The sequence below is a fragment of the Spea bombifrons genome, chromosome 3 (genome assembly GCF_027358695.1).
Source record: "Spea bombifrons isolate aSpeBom1 chromosome 3, aSpeBom1.2.pri, whole genome shotgun sequence".
In the NCBI taxonomy this organism is placed as follows: Eukaryota; Metazoa; Chordata; class Amphibia; order Anura; family Pelobatidae; genus Spea; species Spea bombifrons.
Window position 1 is genome coordinate 106,614,960 of NC_071089.1, and position 21,068 is coordinate 106,636,027.

Sequence of the window (21,068 nt, forward strand, 5' to 3'; positions counted from 1 at the left end):
CGTTATATACAATGGGAATACAGTGGGATTTGCTGTAACTGTAGTGGGGAAAAAAAAAACAGAATAGAAAGCAAAGAGGAAAACATTTTTTCCCTTGAATTCCACCTAATGTCAGAATAGTGGAAAAAAATCCCTTTTGATCTCAACAGGAGAAGATGAAAGCTGTAAATTGGAAATTCTGAACTTGCATTCTCCGATCCCCAGGTGGGGGTCTGCACCTGGAATATTTAACCCTTTCATTATCAGAGCTCAACAACAATACAGATCGAGACACTGAACTTTATACCTTGTATAAACACGCACGACACGCAAATCGGCCGCAACAGCTTGCCATTGTTTAATTGCTAACATACTTGTTTCGAAGCCATATGATTTCTGGTTTGGGGTTGCCTTCAGCCCGGCATGTGAAGTACACAGTGTTCCCAAAAGTGACATCCACATCTTGTGGCTCTGATGTAATCCTGGGCCTCTCTGCATCAAAATGGAAATTATGTTAGACTGACTCAACATGCCACAAATTAAAAGTTCTTTTTAAATTATGTATTGGATCACAGAAAATTGTAATTACTTACAGAAACAAAACACTGTACCCCCCCCCAATTCAGAACTAAAAGAAAGCTAGAGGTAAAGAGTGAATGTAATGATGACTAGATACTGAGCCAGAGTGACAGAGGCAGAGACCTAGAATGGGATCTAAACCTGGGATTTTTTAGTTTGTTTGACATATAAACCAGAATTAGATGTGTTTTCTTAAACTAGAACATACAGTATCTATATCATTGTACAGTGGAAATAAGCAAACAAAGGGGTTTGCTGGGTCTTTCACATCATAAAAAGGTCAGAAATTAAACATTGGTGTGAAAATCCTCAAAAATACCAAAACAAACAGGAAGCACCAAAAGAGAACCCAAATAACAACAACATATACAAGCATGTATTTTACTGATTGGTCAGAACTCACCGCAGTTAAGCTCACTCGGAGTGATCGTAGACAGTGATCTCCCCTGGAGTCTGCGTGGATATTCACAGGTGGCAGCAGCCTGAGCGTTGCCAGATTCAGAATATATCTTCAGTAGATCCGCCAGCCAAAGGATGTCACAGTCACAGTGCAGGGCGTTTGAGTCCAGCCGCCTGGTTGAAATTGCATGCAAACAATGGGGTTATGCATAAAAAAGGGCAACGTTTGGGACTGGACCATCCCATCGGTTGCCATAATGAAAGACCACTTTCCAAAATTGGCTTTTATATGAATGAAATCCTTTTACAATAACCTACAAAAAAATGTACAGTCATAGTAAATATCCAGGGGTGTGAAATGTATTTGGTTTAGAGAAGTGCATTCTTTTTGTACGATCTCGTACGCACTGTTGAACCAATAACTCATCTCTTTGCGCTCATGTTTGGGGACAATAAAAACACGCGCGTTTGTTTGGGGTCCACAGCTTAACTTTTTGCATAAAACAACAAGTTACTCAATTAACGTAGACATATTCCGCCAGTAACATTTACACCCTTATGGTAAGTTTGTTGTGTGTATATTCCAGGTTACATTAAAAAGCCAAACTCAACATAAAAAGGGTACTGTATTAGATTTTACTAAATTACTCATGTCCCTGGATAATATCCACTTGGCACCATGAGAACTACGCTCGACGTTTTGTTAACATTTTACTTTCACATACTTACAGTCTTTTCATGGATTCCAACTGGCTAAATGTGCCAGGTACCAAGTGAGTTATGCGATTGTTATGGAGAAACCTGGCAAAGACGGAGGAAGAACGTTTTATTATTCATGGATTTTATTGTTGTTAATGGGATGGAATGCAAGTTATCAATACTGTGTTGATGTATAGAGCATTATGGTTCCTCAAAAACAATTTCCTTTACCTTCCATTGCTCGCTGCACTATGTTATCATATTACTAAACAGGATAATGAGTTTCGAAGATGGACTGAAACAGTTTGCACAGAAACACGCAAGAGTTTCTTTTCATATGACGAAGTTGTCAACAGCAAAGCCAAAAGACTTGTGTATACATCATTAGCAAGGCAATCAATCATTTTTCTATGAACAGAAACTACACTTCAGGGTAAGATTAAAAAAACAACGGAGGAGCCGTATTACTGTGAAATCATAGTCTGGGAATGGTTCTTACATATGACATCAGAACTTCCATAGCATTTGAAAGTACAGGTAAAGCAAGCATGGACATTTCCATTATGGTGTCACCCACTGACCTACAGTATATACAAAGTTGGGATTACAAAATCAATTACAGCAGTGTTCTGGTTCTTTTTTTTTTTTTTTAACGTAAATTTTTATTCAGATTTTTTGTTTTTTTGCGAGAAAAGATAAACAAAATTGTATTAATGTACAGAGATAACACGAGTACAGTGTACAAGTCATACAGATGACATAAGTAAGATCGTTGAAATCATTTGAAAATGACAAAGAGCATTAAAAAGAAAACAGAAAACAACATAAAAGAAAAAACAGAGTGCACTTACGAAAGTTGCATACATGTAAAGTCAACATTTCTTGATGTACTACAGGAGTCAAAAGAGCTGAACCGTATTGTGTGTGCTATGTAACCATATGTCCCATTTAGCGTAAAAGGTAGGAATTCTATTTTGGGCAGTGGAAATCTTGAATTCGTGCCAGCAATTGGAGTTTATACCTTGAATAACTGCTTTAAGAGAAGGTATCAGATTAGAATTCCAACATTTAGTGATGTTATATCTCGCTGAAATCAGCGCGTGCAGAATAACGGACTTATGAAAATGGGAATATTGGTCTATATTAATGTTGAGTAGCGCTAGAGGGGCATCCAGAATAACAGGAAACCTACAAAGGGTTGACAAGAATTTGCCAATCTTCCTCCAAAATGCAAGTATTTTGGGGCATTGCCACCATATGTGAAGAAATGAACCTACATCCGAGCACCTCCAGCAGGTGTTAGAAGTTTGATTAAATAATGCCAGTCGGGACGGCGTAAGGTACCAACGATATAACAGTTTTTTGGAAGTTTCTAGGTGACTAATACATTTAGACACAGAGGTTATAACCGTATGTGCCAACTGCCACTGATCTGCAGTGAAGGAAGTATGAAATTCAGATTCCCATTTAAGTTTGTAGGAGTCAGGGAGGTCTAAGTAAGTTTTAAGTAATAGTGAGTAGCACCGTGAGATGCCTTTATGGTGTTTATTATGTTGCGTCAGCCATTGAAGCAGATCAGAGTCATTTTGATTGGGAGGCATTGTGATGGACTGGCAGGCGTGGCGTAATTGTAGGTATTTATAAAAGTCTTTGTTGCTAATGTGAAATTTAGTATGAAGGATGTCAAATGGAATCATAGTTACACCGTCCCAGATGTCTGACATACGCTGTACTCCCTTGTCAATCCAGACCTCTAAATTTAGGTCGGGTATCGCTGCCTCAAATATTTTAATAGACAGAGATAACGGATTAGTTTGAAATAGATTGGTAGGAATAACAAACCGATGCCATAATTGCGAGATTGCTTCTAAAGTAGGATGAGAGTATGACAAAATGGACCGGAACAAAAATGCCGCAATAAGAATATCATGAATACCACAGGGGCCAAGCTCTCTCATCTCCATCTCCACCCACAATTTAGAGACGTCCCTATTCCATAAATATTTAAGTTGATCTAACAGGGTGGCCCTGTAGTACTGGAGAATAGAAGGGCAACCAATGCCCCCGTTTCTCAAAGGTAAGTAAAGAGTTTCTGCCCTAACCCTTGGTTTCTGTTTGTTCCATATATATTGCATTATGATGCTTTGTAGCTTCTGAATGTAAGCTAACGGGAGAAAGATTGGGACAGTACGGAACATATATAGTATTTTGGGAAGGATCATCATTTTAATGGCCGCTACTCTGCCTAACCAGGAAACGCCCAAGGAAGGCAAGTGCGAGATCGTGTGTTTCATGTTCTTCAATAACACAGCATAGTTTTCTTCAAAAAGACGCTTGCTAGGGAACGTCAATTTTATCCCCAAATAAGTGAGTGAGGTGGTTGTCCAGGAAAATGGAAATCTAGATTTAAGGACATTAACTATTTTAGGGGAAAGGCCCATATTAAGAATTTGAGATTTAGTTTCATTGATTTTGTAATATGAGATGGCTCCAAATTTCCTTAAAATATCAAGTATGGATGGAAGGGATGACAAAGGGTCCCTGCAAGCTATGATTATATCATCAGCGAATAAACCGATGCGATGGTCCTTCTCACCTATCGGCAAGCCCGATATCAAAGGATCAGTTCGGATTGATTCGGCCAGGGGTTCCATCACAAGAGCAAAAATGAGGGGCGACAAGGGACAGCCCTGACGTGTGCCATTCGATATATTAAATCTAGGAGATAAGAATCCTGAGGAATAAACCACAGCAGAGGGGTGAGAATACAGGGCCTTAATAGCCGAGAGTATCTTGCCTGCGAAGCCAAATTTTGCTAGAACCGATGACAAAAAACCCCAATGTACCCTGTCGAACGCCTTCTCCGCATCCAAGGAAAGTAGCAGAGAAGGCATCCGACGAGTCTCCGCAAAGTAAGTCAAGTCGATAAATCGTCTAGTTCCATCTACCGTTTGTCGGTCCTTAACAAAGCCAACTTGGTCGTTGTTAATTAAATATGGAAGGATGTCGTTAATCCTATTAGCCAGAATTTTAGTATATAGTTTTAGATCAATGTTTAGCAAAGAGATTGGTCGAAAATTTTCGGGCCTACTGGGAGCTTTACCTGGTTTAGGGAGTGTGATGATAATTGCATGTAGTATTTCAGGAGGAATGGTACCTGTATTAAGAATTTCGTTAAAGACTAGATGAAGTTGAGGAGATAAAATATGGGAATATTTTTTATAATATTCCCCAGTAAGTCCGTCTGGGCCTGGAGATTTATTTGGTTTCAAAGAGGAGATCGCCGATAGTATCTCCTCTGTTGAAATGGGTTTATTTAAAAGAAGTAAAGTGGCATCGTTAAGAGAGGGGAGGTTAATAGCTTCCAAAAAGGAAGAAATGGAGGGCGGCGTTGGCTGAGGAGTATTCGGATCCAAATGTAGGTTATATAAATCCTTATAGTAATCTGCTAATGTGTTTGTGATCAACTGTGGGTTCAGGACCCTTCGACCCCTTTTGTCATAGAGAAATGGAATTTTAGATTTTGCTATTTTCGTTTTGAAACGATTCGCTAAAAGTTTGCCAGCCCTGTTACCCTGCCAGTAGAAATGGGTTTTTGTCCTTTGAAGAAGATAGTCGAATTTGAAGTTTAAAAGTTGATAGAGTTGGAAACGTAATGATTTGAGTTCTTTAAGCAAAGTAGGATCTCTGGATACTTTGTGTGTGTCCTCAATGAGTTTAATCTTGTGCATAATGTCTTGTGTCTTAGCTAATCTGTTTCTTTTTTGGGCAGAGGCCAGTTTAATAAAGGTACCACGCAAGACAGCTTTGTGAGCACACCAATTCGTAAGAACGTTGGTATCTGAAGGGGAGTTAAAATAAAAGAATTCATTCAGGTCCCTTTCAATTGTAGTAGTAGCGTTTGGGTCGCCCAAAATAGAGTGATTGAGTCTCCAGGGGGTAGTAGGTGGGGTGTTAAATTGCTCCTTAATGGATATTGATACAGGGGCGTGGTCTGACCATGATATAATACCAATTGTGGAGGAGATAATTTTCTGGAGAAGCCATTTGTCCACCATAATGAGATCAATACGCGAGTATGTGTGGTGTGGGTTAGAGAAGAACGTATAGTCTCTCTCATCAGCGTGAAGGGTTCTCCATGTGTCATATAGGTCTTCTTTAAAGAGTAAGTTATAAATATCTGTATTTTTGTCCGATATGTCGTGAGGGTTCTTATCCATACGGGGGGAAAGGACCTTATTAAAATCCCCAGCCAATATAATCGCCCCATACCTATGTTTGTCGAGAGCCTTGAGTAGGTGAGAAAGAAATCTCCCCTGTCGCTTATTGGGAGCATAGAGTGAAACAATAGAAAACTTCACGTTATTAATGTCACAATTTAAAATAATATATCGACCATTAGCATCACACGTAACATCAATCAAGCGGAACGCCACCGAGTTCTTAATAGCTATAAGTACGCCTCTTTTTTTTTTTGTATTCGGCGTAAAAAAGATATTAGGAAAGTTTTTGTGTTTAACCCTAAATGTGTCAGAGTCAAGCAGGTGAGTCTCTTGTGCGCAGATTATGTCACATTGCAAGTTGCGACATTCTTTCCAAAATAAATTTCGTTTAAAGGGGCTATTCAAGCCTTTCACATTTAGGGTAGATATTTTAACTACCATTGTGATAAATTAAGTGGATTGGATGAGATAACGCACCTGCCCAACTCCAACAATGAAGTGGTGTACCATCGAGAGCAACATGCACATAAAAAAAAATTAAAAAAAATTTGAACGAGTTAAGTGCAACAAAAACAGGAAACGTGCAACTCTAGATAACAACAATAGTGTTCTGTGAGAACAAGCCGAAACCATTAGGTTTACAGTGGCAAAGGAGGGCGTGGAGATACACAAATTTTGTAAAGACATTAAGGCAGAGAGTGTAACTGACTGCCCAACCCTGAATGAAGATGAAGAGATGTCACTAACCATACACGGCTAAAGAATGTCCATTCAGGAAGGAACTGGAGCATCAAGCAAGGGAGGTTGACGGGGGGACCAGGTGTGTTGGACGGGAAGGACAAAGGATCTGTGATTCCGGAAAGGTGGATAGCACATAGCCATGTACATCTTGAGGAGTCCTGGTTTTCAAGTAGGAGATCGGGATCTTGAATGGGAGCGTCTGTGTCCCCGCGGTGGATCCACTGAGGAAGACTTTCTGACAGTGGTCCATTCTTGGTGGAGAGGGGGAGGTCTCTTCTTATGCGGCGATGTATAAGTCTCTTGTACAGAGTCAGGAAACCACTTGTTAATTAGGTGAAGTGCTGCATTGGGGTGATGAAGTGCATGAGTGGCTCCATTCCTGGTGATAAGAAGTTTCACAGGAAATCCCCAACGATAAGGGATTCCCTTTTCTCGAAGAATTGCGGTGGAAGTAGAGAACGCTCTTCGTCTTTTTAAAGTAGCGGCTGATAAGTCAGCAAATAACGCTATTTTAGAGAAGCGTTCAGGCAGTGTATGAGTATTCTTGGCTGCTTTAAGAACTTCCTCTTTATATTGGAAGAAATGGATCCTAGCCAGGACATCTCTGGGTACGTCCTTGGAGAGATGAGAAGGTTTCGGAATCCTGTGGACCCTATCAATAGCCATATCTCGTTGATCCGCTTGAGGTGTAAGAGTTGTAAAATAATCAATGAGAAAGTCTCTGAGATCCGCAGCTTGTACTGATTCAGGGATTCCACGGAATCTAATATTGTTTCGTCTAGACCTGTCCTCTAGATCTGCCAATTTCAGTTTGAGTTCGAATAAATCGTCAGTCGTTTCATTTTGAGTGTCTACTAGAGCGTTGTGGGCCTCAGTAAATTCCCCCATTTTTTCCTCAAGGTGTGCAGTCCTTTCCCCTATACTGGCAACTTCCTTGGATAAGGTACTTAGGGAGGACATAAAGTCTTGCTGTAGAGACTCCCTGAATTCTTGAAATAGAGATCTAATAGTGGTTTCTATAGTAGGTGAAAGGGTAGCGTCTCCCATTAAGGCTGTGGAAGCAGCTTCTTCTGAAAGTGTATCAGACGTTGTCGGGGTGGGTTTGGGAGGCATGGTTGAACACATAGAAGTATGGATAGGTGATAGTGAACTATAGTCACTTTGTGTATTTTCCGTTGAAGAAAGTAAATTAGATAACGACTGGTTATTATCTTTTGGAGAGTAAAATGTGGTAAGTTTGAGCGGGGTTTGTTTTTTAGATCGCCGGCTGGGCATAATGTGAGTTGATGCAAAATTGGAGAGAGCGTAGTAATCTGTATCAGGATACTTTCACATGCCCTTCGGGTGTCAAAGATATGAACACAATAACATAAAGGCCGTTCTTGTATACTACTGCTCTCCTGTGATATTGAGTAATTACGAATTTTTTTTTTTTTTTTTTTTTTTTTTAATTTTATTATTATTATTTTTTTTTTTTTTTTTTTTTTGTTAATGAGTTTTCTGGAATGCCCTATTAGTCCATATATCTGCCGAAAATCGGACAATAATGTGAAAGATTGCTCTTGTGCCAGAAAGCTGCAAATACCAGTCTGGTTTTATAGCAGGGATTAGAAGGTGCCCCGGCTGGGAGATGTCTCAGCGTGCGCACGTGTAGAATGGCGGAGAGCCGTTGGAAAGGCGTCTCTTACCCCGTGTGTTCCCGGCTTAAAGCTGCGTGGAAGTGCCGTTTCCGCGACCGGAGCGGCAGAGATGGTGCAGCCGCTCCCAGGAGTCAGCAGAACTTCGTCCGTGCAAAGCAACGGATGGTGGCCGTGAAGCAGCAAGGATGGGAGGTAAGATGGCGCTCGTTTCGCGCCGTTTTGCGTCGGGACCGCCGTCTTCTCCGTCCTTCACACCGGTCTTGGTGTGAGGTGTGGCCAGTGAGTGCTCCGGTGCTAACAGCGTTCCGGGACTCAGTGTGCCGGTATTTTAGCCGGTTGGTGAGCTGAGTTGTGCCGGTTTTGTCAGGGTTGTGAGGAGAGGAGCTCAGCCGTGCATCCTCTCACTTCAGCTGCAGGCCACGCCCCCCTGGTTCTTGTGTTCCACACTTAAGTATCTCACTAAAATATGCACTTTTGGTTCAATCCAAGACCATTTTCCGCACAGGTTTTGAGAATAAGTGGTTTTAGATTCTGTATATCTGACATCAAGGGGGAGAAAACAAAGCATGTCTGCCATGAGCTTAAAATGGATATCATAGTATACCTGATTGATAGCTTGAATACTAATGAACATGAATACTAATAAATGCATAGCTCATGTAAATACCATAAAGTCCATATCATATATCTTCCTGTGCTGTTTGGTTTAAGAAATGACAAACAGAAATCCTGATTAGCCATTCTGTATAATCCTCAAACTGTGTTTCATCCTTGGTCTCGGTTTAGATTTAGGATGGTGGTATGCCTATCCCAAGCATGAATAAAATCCCTCACTGTATTAGCCTCTGCGATCTTCGGCGGAAGGGAAAATGCATTTCTCTCTTGTACTTTGTTGAGTATCTTCATGTATTTCTATCACCTCCATTTTCCCTTTTCTCTCCTCCAAGCTATACAACTCCCATGTCCTGCAACTATACAAACCAGGACCCTGCTTGCTTTTGGAGCTGCTTTCCTACGTTGCCTGTTACATAAAACTATGGTTGCCACACTTTTGTTAATTCTTCTAATTTACCTAAAATCATAAGCACTTTGGCTTACTACACCGTTGCTGGCTTTATCAAGACCTTTTCTATTACCGCTAATACGATAACTGGAAAGACTATTAAAATTAGTTGGACGATCTGAAACATTTAAATGTGACATAAGCAAAAAAATACTGTTTCACAGAAAGCAAAGAGTAAACATTGTAACAGTTATGTTGAGTGGGTGGTGGGAGCCGAATGACAATACACAGAAGTTTCAAGTGGGGAGAACGGGAGGAAAAATGGGATGTATCCAAGTGGGAGAGAAAAAGTGTCTTGGGATGAATTTATTGTAATAACAGATTATTGTGTCACGTGGGGAGATCAGGACATGTAGAAAAAGAATATGATCAGAAATTAAGTAACACAACTCACAGTCGTTCAAGCTTGGGAAGATGGTGAAAAGATTCAGGTTCTAACGTCTCGATATGGTTAAAGTGAAGGTACCTGTGGAGCCAAAATATAACAAGTGAGACCATGGAATTGGCAGACACTGTCTGCTAGAAGGCTGTTGAGATAAACGATAGTTTTGGAAATCCATGTACTGAGGTGATACATAATTCAATAAATACAATATTGCATCAAAATGTGATCACAGTATTATGAGCAAACATGCACGCACCCAAGGCGTTTCCATATAGCACAGAATGCCCAGATGCACAGATGCCCAAAGCAGGACACCTTTGTGGGGGAGCTGGCATTATTGTAGGCAGGGCCATGGCAGGACAGCCTACCCACCTTTCCCAAAGAGCCACCTTGTGGTACTCAGGTTCAGATCATCGCAATATGGCCATGTACAAACTGCAATGGAAGTCTAAACTGCAAAAGCTCCGACCTCCTCCGAGCTCCCTGGGCTGTTCATAGGAGATCAGAGGTTGGGATGTATGGCAGATGTTGCAAAAGGTGTACTGGAGTAGCAATTGGCTCAAACTAACACAGAAAACACATCTAACTACATTGCTGTATAGCCTACCAATATACATTTCACGGAGCCCTCTGCAAACCTAGTATGACAACAAACGTTAGAATATTCATTACATTCAATGGCATAAGTTTACATAATTGAACAGATTCAGTGATTTTCAATCTAAAACCAAAGCCAGACTTTGTCCTATGGACAGGACAAGTTATAATCCTTGACCTGATTATTTCATCATTTTGAGTTTGTATGGAAACCAGATATAACTCATCCTTGCGTTCTACTAATCATGCCAGTTCACAATCTGTGGCCATCATCTGTGATAAGGCAGAGGTGAATACAATTTGGCAGATGCGTAAAACAATCAAAAGGTGGAAATGCATTACAAATTCAGGACAAATGTTGGCACAGTAGGCGATATACAAAATTATATACAGCCTTATTTAACAGCCCTAAAATGTTTATCGGGTATCATCCCCCAAACACACCGCTTAGTACAAGGGTTAGTACGGAAGATTTTTGAATTAGCGAGCAAAGCCCTACCAGTTGTTGTCAGTAAGCTGAAGTGCCAGCACTAAAGAGGAGAAAAGAGACAGATATTAAGAGACAAATAACAGACATTGGAAAAATACATGTTACATGAACACAAAGTTAAGGGGAACACAGGCAAACATTCTATTTTATAGTTGTTAAAGTGGACTAATGAAATAAATACAGAGTGACTGATTAGCCAGAAGGAGAATATGCTGTTATGATGGGTTAGATGTATAGAACGGCCTTTGCATGAACTATTAATAAGCGAAGAAGAAGACAGCAGGAAGATTGCCCTGGCTGCTATGGTGACTGCACTGCTTTGTACCATATTTGTTATACATAATCCCCATAAAAAGCAATGTAATAAAAAAAGACACATGGGTGGGAGTTCAAAAACTTATGAATAATAAAAGATGCTCATTAGAGAGTACATTTTTTCCAACAATACCGGTAATTTACTTTCAATATCTGTTGGTAGGTGGTAGGTCAGCTTTGGACATACTATGTAGTATAGTTTAGAGACAGTAAAGAAAACCATCAAGGATGCTTCTTGGTTCTTTCCAAAAACTAGTTTGATAGAGCGCACAGTGCAAAAGAATCCAACACAGTGTCAAAAAAGAAGGAATTTAAAACTTGAAGTAACTGAGAAGAGAAGTACACAGGGGTAGGCCTAGGGTTACTTCGGTGTCCATGCCCTATATCTAACGCACACAATCACTCTAGCACCATACACCAATACCCACACAAACTGTGGCGCCATATGCATACACCCAGCACACTTGCTCTAGCACCATGCATTAATACCCACACCATCAAGACCAGAACATACCACTATTTCCATGAAAATTCTATAAACATTACACTGCTTTTCATTTGTCTCAAGTAGCCGTATATTTTTCCACATATTTCCCATTTGAAATAAGCCTTTAAACATGCATAAGCACGTATATGATTTATTAAAAGGCAGAGAAACATGCATTAACAAATATTTGTTCAAAAAAAAAAAAAGCATGGGGAGATTGGAGAAATAATTTTAAGAATCTTGTTACATGTAAATATTTAGAAAACACAGAGAAAAAGTATTGACCTTAAAATAGCAGACATACCAGACATTCCATATCTGCCATAAACTGTTGCTTCATTAGGGAAGAATATTAACATTTTAAAGGTTATTTCAGGAAGAGATACTGTGCAAAGTATCAAGACATTTCCAGCGCAATAAGGAATCTATGTCACGTATACCCAAAACGTACAAGCGGAGAAAAAATACAACTCAAATACTTTAAATTTCCGTTTTGGAAACACAAAGCTATCGTGTATTAAAAATGGATTACATACACACACATATATATATATATTTTTTTTTTTTTGTAGACAACTTCATTTTCCCTGGTTTTCTCCTCTTAAAAACACGACTAGTATACACTAATCAATGTATATGTATATTTAGTGAACAATATCAACGGCAAACTTCCAAAGTCACAGTACTGCACCAGTCACACTCCATGCACACCTGCAAACAAAAAAGGTCCTTCTTTCGGTCATTTGAAACGTTGGGAGGAAAAAGCCAATGATGAAAATTCCAAAAAATGTTGCCTTTTTTAACCACAGTTTTAGTTAAATTAGGTGTAAGATTATGATCATTAAAATAACACAATGAACACACACAAAAAGACATACACATTAAACACTGCCAAATAAATATTAATGGTGGTTACTTCCATCACCATGTGGACAGGATGGCCCAAGGCTTCTTGAACGTTCATTAGCACAAGAGCCGTGGTTAAATTATCTCACCAGTGAGGTAAATGAAGGTATTGAACCGGGAAAAAAGATCTACAGGAGCACAAGATTTGGGGGAAACATGGGAGAGAAATGTTCAACTTTTGAATGGTTGGAATCCATACATTGACGTTGTCTGTATTTAATAAATGGGCACTTACAGTTGTTCTAGAGAGGCAAGTCCTTTAAATGCCTGCCTGTCAATGGATTGGATTTCATTCTTGTACAAATAGCTGAAACAAGAAACAATCAGTAATATTAGAACACGGACACAAGCAACATTGAGAAGCGCATGAATTAGTCTGACATGTAAAAGCCATACTTTATGTCAAACACTACAAAACATTGTTTAGAGAAAGCAAATTACATACATTCTGCAGTACTGGATTGACAGACAGGCGACAAGACGTGAAAAACAATTCAATTTCATTTTGTTATTCAGCTTTACTAACTACGTTACCTTAATGCTGTGTAAAGACTGACAGCTCTAGATTTGGGTTGAAACTAGTTATTCTGATTATAATCTTCTTTTGAATAAAACATATTAAAGAAAATGTGTGCTATAATATCTTTAGGTTCAACTAAATGTTTCATTAGAGTTACATCAAAAGTTTTCACTCCATCCATATCAAACAATGGCATGGCTGAGCTGAGTGACCATCCGCCATAATTTACAATCAGATGGCACCTTCCAACACGCTGCACCTACTTAGCACTTTGTTCTTAGCATTATATTTCCATTTAGAACTGTACCCCTTGGGGTATCTTTGGCAAGTTTAGGTCCAGATACCGGCCAAGCTTCCCTATAGCTATATAAATGTCATTTTGGTTCATGTTTTCATTAGGCATGCACATAAACAAGTTACAATATGCGTTTATCGTGACCCAAGAAGACGTAGGTCTGCCTTTTTCAGTTGCACTAAAATCTCACTACTGGCCCAACAGTGTCTTGTAGGATTTACAATGAAAAGGCATGGTCAGGGTTATGTGCCTTACCATGCTGCATAAATGAAATAAGGTAATATTTAAGGTATATTTGTCCTAGGTATATTTGAGGACATAAATAACAGAATTCCGCATGCCATGGCATAAACTCCCGAGTTATTATAAAGGATGTAGACATAATGGGTCCTTAAATGGTGCAGCAGCTCCCAACGTGACTGTTATTAATCTGCTGTTGGGGAGCTTGGACATGTCTTAAAATCATCTGGCAAGTGACTACCTGCCCCTTATAACTTATGTTTTTCTTCCAAGACAATGGTCTTCTGAACGGCTGATAACGCAACTAGAATGTCATCTACTAAGTAAGCAGCAGGCGATGCAAACAGCAGGCGATCACAATGTGCTGTATAAACATGCATTCATTTTGATAATTTATAACAAATGTTCATTATGAACTTTAATAGACCCACAGCTTTCTTTTGTGAAATGAAAATACGTATGTTTGCTTTTGAATAAAAGCAGATCACACAGTAAATTTTCTTTTATGCAACATATGAAGGCTTGAATAAATATATATACACAAATATATAATATATATACATGCACACAATTTCTTGCCATGAAAATAAACCTTATAGAAACAAAAAAAGAAAAAGAGAAGAGAATAAGAAAAAATAAAAAATAAAAAGGAGGACTGCTAATCTTTCAGTCAGTATTCCTTTCAGATACTGCAAACACTGCAAGTTAAAACAAGACACCGCCAGGGGGATTGAGTAGCCTAAAATGACCTGATGAGTCTGCAAATTGAAAGGCAAATCATTTTAGTAATGTCATAAATTATTGAAAAATGACAGCAGAATCACGTGATACAAAAGGAATGTATACCCCAAGGATCTATGTTCTAGGTTACAGTTTTAATATTAACACTGGAAATGTCTGCATCATTGAGACTGGACAGCATTACATTTTTGTGCTAAGGAAGGTAGATTTCCATGGCTGGTTGCATTACCACTCCCCCCCCCACTTGTAAAGAGGGATATCAGAATTAGGCCATGTTTCAAACTGTCCTCGTCAGAATGTATAAGGAAAACATGAACCAAGATCAAAATTATAATGAGACGAGACATTTGGTGGCTACAGTTTTGTGAGGTTGTTTTGATTTAGTGGTTTGCCTTTTCACTTTCTTCAACCTGAAATATCTCCAGCTAAACCCTCTTAATCACTTCTAAGAGTTTGTTGATTAACTTACTTGATCGTAGTTCTAGACCGTGAACTGTCACTAGGTGGTAAGAAGACATACCGTTCTCTGAAATTATGGAGACGCCTCATAATGCACCAAATCTTCAGCTACTGAGGAACACTAACTCAAAAATAAGTACATGCAGTTAATTTAGCAACTGCCTCTTCATCCTAAGGCTTGACAGAGGACGAGATAGCTATCAAGAGGAAGATTTTTGTGCTCACCTTATGACCCTGTCACCATATGTCTTAAAGTGAGCAGAGATTCGAATTGCCAAGGTCATTTGTAAAATCAACCACAGTCATAGATTTCGAGATCTGTCAACACTGAATTTTCCATTGACCTCAACATACTATAAGCTCTCAGAGCTGTAGGAACACTGAAGGCCTTAATTGTTATCTCCTTTAAGTAGATGGGTTGAAAGACACGGATTCACAGGTTGAGAAGGTTGATGACCTTCAAGATAATTTGCACTTCAGTAGCTTCAAACCACTTTTAAAGCAGGTCACCAGTAACTGTGTCCCATGTGCACAATATAGTGTTTGAGATGTTGTATATATTTTCAGGCAACACAAAATGCTTTTTGATGGTCATGATTATGGTACTCATACCTGAGGAAATAAATCTAGGCTGGCCCTGCAGTTTCTGTATGTTTCAAAAACACAAATGAAGAAATGCTTTTGATGTGAAAGAACTACATTTATGTAAATGGCCAACAAAACAGAAACATTATTAGAAACTTATTGCTCAACAAAATATCTGTATGCGTCTTTCTTCCCTAAATGGTTCCCTGTTTTCAACTTTTTAATCACTAACATTATTGAAAGATAATTACAGCATACATAAAAGCAAATTAAACATCCTATAAAAGAAAACATTTAACAGAAGTAGAATGGAAAACAAATGTTTGTTAATTTCCTGGCTCACAGTCTACATCCATGGCTACACTTGTATTCCATATCAGTCGGACTGTGTCTAATCTAAGTGTTTGAACCACTCCATCGAAAAACAAAGCTGCAACTGTACAGGATTTATTGAAAAAGTCTAACAGTATCTAACCATCATCATAAGCCCCATAATATTAATTTAGAGTTCTTGGAGCTAGTACTTATTTACATGGTAGTAAACGTAAGACCATGTTTTCGGACAAACTACTCCAAAAGCTTGACCATGTTTAAGTGCCATGGATTCTGGTACCTCTACATATCAAGATACTTATTTAACCAGTCACTATTGGCAGGAGAAATTCCAGAAGACTGGTAGTTGCCAACTGTAGTACCACTTCACAAAAAAAATAACAGGAAAGACTCAGCTAACTATAGACCAGTAAGCCTTACGTCAATCGTTGGGAAATTAATGGAAACCACACTAAAGGGTCTTGTCAAACAAATGTAATTTATTTTTTTAACTGGGTAACTGAAATAATAGATGAAGGAGGAACAGTAGATACAGCCCATCTAGATTTTAGTAAGTTAGTATTAGTTAGTATTCAATGCTGTCCCTTATTGAAAACATATAAATAAATTGTGGTCTTTGGGTTTGGATGTCAAAATAGTTGAATGGATAAGGCAATGGTTGAGTGACAGGTGACAGGTTTTAGTTAATGGTGTATATGAAGAGGAAGGTCTTATTGCTAGTGGGCTACTTCAGGGTAAGTACCCATAGTTTTTAATATATTAGTAGCGATATTACAGAAGGTCTTAATGGATAGGTATGTCTTTTGGCAGATGGGTAAGAGGGGTAATTATTTCCAATGACTTAAAAGGAAAGCAGACAATGCAATAAAGTATTGAAAGAAGCAAGCAGTGTGTGGAGTTGGATAGCTAGAGGCGTTAGTAGCAAAAAGATGGAGGTGGTTCTGCTGCTTTATAGATCTCTGGTCAGGCCTCACCTAGAGTATTACATACAGTTCTGGAGACCCCATCTAGGACATGCTAGAGAGAGTTCAGAGGAGGGCTTTAAAATGGTAAGTGCTTTGCAGGATAAAAATTAACAGGGAAGATGTGATGGAAACATTTAAAAGCTTAAAATGTATTTAACAGAGGGCTGGATGGAGACTTATTTGAAAGAAGAGGAGATGTTAGAACAAGAGGTCATAGAATGTTAGAAGATGAGAGGCTTAGATGTAATGTAAGATAGTCTTTCTTTATAGAGAGGGTGGTAGGTAAAGGGAACAACCTCCCAGCAGAAGTGATGAGGCAATTTAAACCACTATCCTGAATCTAAGGACTGATTAAAGAAAATCAGGAAAAATGGGCAGACCAGATGGGCTAAATGGTTGCCATCAAATTCTACTCAACTTGTGATGTTTGATTTTCACTTTAAATCTTCTGGAGACATTTTTTAACTCAGGAATTATGTGGCAAACCAAGCATAACAATTAGTATCCTGCCCTGCAGTTCTCATCCTTTATCTCACCATTAGAAAGCGTTGCGTAAAATAATTGGAGTTTACCAATGTGATGGGAAGAACAACATCCAGATCCTGAGAACAGGAAGGTAAGGCTCTGAAGCAAATTTCAAATACATATATGATTCTTTATGCTTTCTTGCTTGCTGGTTAAACACAAAGGAGATTTCCCCCTGTTTAACAACAGAAATGTGTACTCATCTGGAGTTAAAATCAATGTAAGACAATTCAAAAACCCAATACGTGCATGTATCCCGGTACTCTAGAGAACAGCGATTAGTTCACATGTGTGGTATTTATAGAGTCAATATTTTGATATACATGGAATACAGGAAGATGACTTACAGATATTTTAGGTTTTCAAGGCCTTCAAATGCACCACTCTGTATTCTTTTAATCTGATTATTGTTCAGAAGCCTAGAAGAAAAGCAATGATATTAACTGAAAATTATAATGAAATCTAAACAGATGTTGACAAAATAACATTGCATTATTAGCACATATATACCATATATATAACATTTGATTAGATTGTTTAGCTGGTAGGTGGAAACAGAGGGCAACATACTTTCATATTTTTCAAACCTCGAAACAAATGTCACAATATATTATGTTGACCTTATATTGATAAACGAGTTACACTTATTTCCTGTCTCTGCTCAGTAAGTGTGTTCCAGTGCCATCCTTTTTTTTGACTGCCTGCTAATTTTTTTATAGCTTTTTAACCCCTTAATGACAAATCCCGTACATGTACGGCTCAAAATGCATTGTTTTCAATGGGTTTAGGGACCACCCATTGTCCTTAAAGGGTTAAGACTTAAAATGTTTATGAATTGATGCCGAAAAAACGGGAAATGGGGAGGTGCCAATGGAAGCGCTGGTTTACAGCTTAGTTTGATCACGAACTCTGCCAACTAAGGAAGAATGTATTGAGAACAGGACCAACTTCTTCTGGACAAAATGATCAGCTGTCCCAGTCTCCACAATGTCTCTCCACTTCCTTCCACTTCCAGACGCGCATGTGCTGTTAGCACAGTGCAGAAACTATGATCCTACCCAAGCTACCAAGAGCCCCAACTATGGTGCAGCACTTTTCTGAACTCCTATGCGCTGAAACACTGCTTAGAAAAATGAGCAGACTAGGTGGGCCAAATGGCTCTTATCAGGCTTCAAATGGTATGTTTCTATATATTTTTTTCCATATGTTGAACAGTACCAAAGTACCTGTACCAATAATTTCTACAAAGTAGATTGCGTTGTCATTCTATGATTAGTAAGCCCAATAACCAATATGACAAAATATGTCTTTTTTCCATGTAAGCTGTCATTGCCATGTAGGCACATTCCATAGTCAGAGTCTTATGAAATCATGGCAAACACAAGTATTTGCATACATTACCTCTAGCCTCTAGGTACTATATATTGTACCTTGACAGTTGTTTGAGCATTCCATTCAATGAAAAAATAAACAACTAAAAATGAGCCCAATTTTGCCATATTTGAGGCAAAAGGGAGCTCTTAACAAAATGTGTTTTTTCCCCTTTAGCTGACAGTAAAATGAAAGAGCCAATAAAAAACTTTGATAGAAACAAAATTAAATGATCACATTGACATTAAAATAAAAGAAGATCTAAAACTGTACTTACAGAGTGTTAAGATTCTTCAATTGTTTAAATGCTCCAGGTTGAATATCCTTAATCCTATTGAATCGCAAATCCCTGCAAATACAAGAAAATAATTGAACATTTAGGGAACACATTTCTACAAAAAGCAAAAACAAAAATACAAAAAAAGCAGAAAGCTGTCCAGCCAAGTAAAATACATTGTGTGTATAATTTGGGAAGCAGCCATTTTCTCTATTCCACTTGCATTTTTTTTTTTTTTTGACAGTTTTGCCATAGGGTTGGATATATGCAACTTACGCCTGAGTAAGAATGGGCAAGGAATCACGTGGCATACCTTGTGTCTTTGTATGTCTTAGACATGCTTACTTTTTTCTCCTTTCCATCCCATTTACATTTCTCCCTAAGACGGTTTCACATACGAACTTTGCTCGGTTATAAGACGCGTTTTTTTATTCTTCCCCTAAATTAATATTCAATTTTTTTTTTGGGGGGGGGGTCGTCTTATAATCAAGCAAATGCGGTTTGCTTACAGATGTACACACACACACACACACACACATTTCTTCTTCTGCAAACTCTAATACCTTTTGGAGCTCACTGTGGCTGATTGAGAAGACAGTTACATGGAATGGTTAAATGTACCTTTTCTGTAAGAATGCAAGATTGAACACTGAACTGCCCCAAGCACCTGCATGAACACCTGCCTACAATTAAACCATCTTTAAAACTTCAAAGAGGAGCTGCCAGCTGCATTGACCATTCAACCACATTTCACTTCTGAAACTAGTTTTATTCTGTTTACAATGACTTACTAGATGTTCCCCAGATACCACCTGCAAGAACAATCATGAGCTATATTCACAGACAACCACAGTATCATAGCCTTCAAGCTGTCATAGAAGTTTCATGCAGGCGTGAAAGCAGATGCATCAACTTAAACTGGTGTGGTTTTAATTAAAAAGAAATAGCATACATTTGTGGTCAGAGACTACAGGGTACATCAACTAGAAGATAATGAAACAAGTGCTACACGGTTAAAGTTTGATAAAGAGCTTGAGAAAAGTACCCTGTGGATCATTACAATAATACTACAACAAACTGTATCCTGGAACATCGGCTTCTTCAGTGTCCTTTCCACTAAACCAGAAAAAGAAGGTCTTGATTGTAGTGCTATGGCTAGAGATTCTGGTGGAGGGATAGTTCCAAAACAAACACTAGAAATGAACTGACAAAGTAAGGTTTATTCACTAAAATTTGTGTTTGCAGAAGAGTTATGGCTTCAATTCACTATAAATGGTTCAATCCTTGGACATTCTACTGCAAGAATGATTGTAATACATACTACGTACTACTGTATGTAATACTCTGCGTAATACATACAGTAATGCATTATACCCAGAACACTTCTGTTAGAAGCTGTTCTAAGTATATATATTACATTTCAAATTAAAGGGGGAAAAAATTACAAAAACTAAGGTGCTGATAGCTCGTTGGGTAAATTTAGTAGAGAAGAATAGAATCTGGTAGCAGATACAAACCATTCAGCTGATTTAATCTGCCTGTTTGAACAACTGAATGTGTGCCAGCTACATAAAAACACATATGACCCCTATGCCACAATGCCAATATATGCCAACTCAAGGCAGACTTTGTTGACCGACATTTATTCTTTTTTGGTTATGTCACAGATTCCCGCCTGTATTTAAAACATGGCCATTTTTGTACAAACACTGTTATAATGATAAATTGTATAATGCTGAAAATTACGGCAGTTTAATGCCAGATGTTTCTTTATAAATCTTCCAAACTATTATCAGTGTTTAGTCTGTAACCATTTGCCTTGAAAATTGATTCTTTTTTTAAAAAAACCCAAGATGATTTCATGCATTCCTCCTTGTGATTATGAGCTAAACTTTCATTCCGTCAACTCAAGGGCCGGTACTGTTTTTTTCTTGGGGTGAGCTGTAGATCTTAAAGAAAGAGGATCCTATTAAGTGAATGGTGTACCTTATGGGGAAAAAACGTACATGGTTCCCAAGAGACTTAAACTTTAGACTAGACTAGAAACTATTTTCATATTAAGAGCCCCAGTCAGCCTCAATTTAATCCCAACATTTTTTTCTTGCACCTAGCAGTAATTAGATGTGCATCCTTTATTGTGATTCTATCACGACATATCCAGTAATATATTCAACCTTTGGGGTTGCCCTAGGGGAGCGCCCCCAGTCATCTCCCCTCCATGGCCATTATCTCCACTACAATAAAATGGTTTGCA

General features: G+C 38.5%; 1 protein-coding gene across 1 annotated transcript in view; it reads right to left on the bottom strand.

Annotated features, from left to right (window-relative positions):
- The window catches only part of PXDN (peroxidasin), a 65,467-nt gene that overhangs the window by 20,632 nt on the left and 23,767 nt on the right, over nt 1-21,068 (bottom strand). The window contains exons 2-8 of the mRNA XM_053459010.1: nt 18,815-18,886; nt 17,514-17,585; nt 12,739-12,810; nt 9,718-9,789; nt 1,687-1,758; nt 962-1,131; nt 354-471 (exon numbers count right to left, since the gene is read on the bottom strand). Coding sequence (XP_053314985.1) covers nt 354-471; nt 962-1,131; nt 1,687-1,758; nt 9,718-9,789; nt 12,739-12,810; nt 17,514-17,585; nt 18,815-18,886 — 648 coding nt within the window. The remainder of the gene's footprint in view (nt 1-353; nt 472-961; nt 1,132-1,686; nt 1,759-9,717; nt 9,790-12,738; nt 12,811-17,513; nt 17,586-18,814; nt 18,887-21,068) is intronic.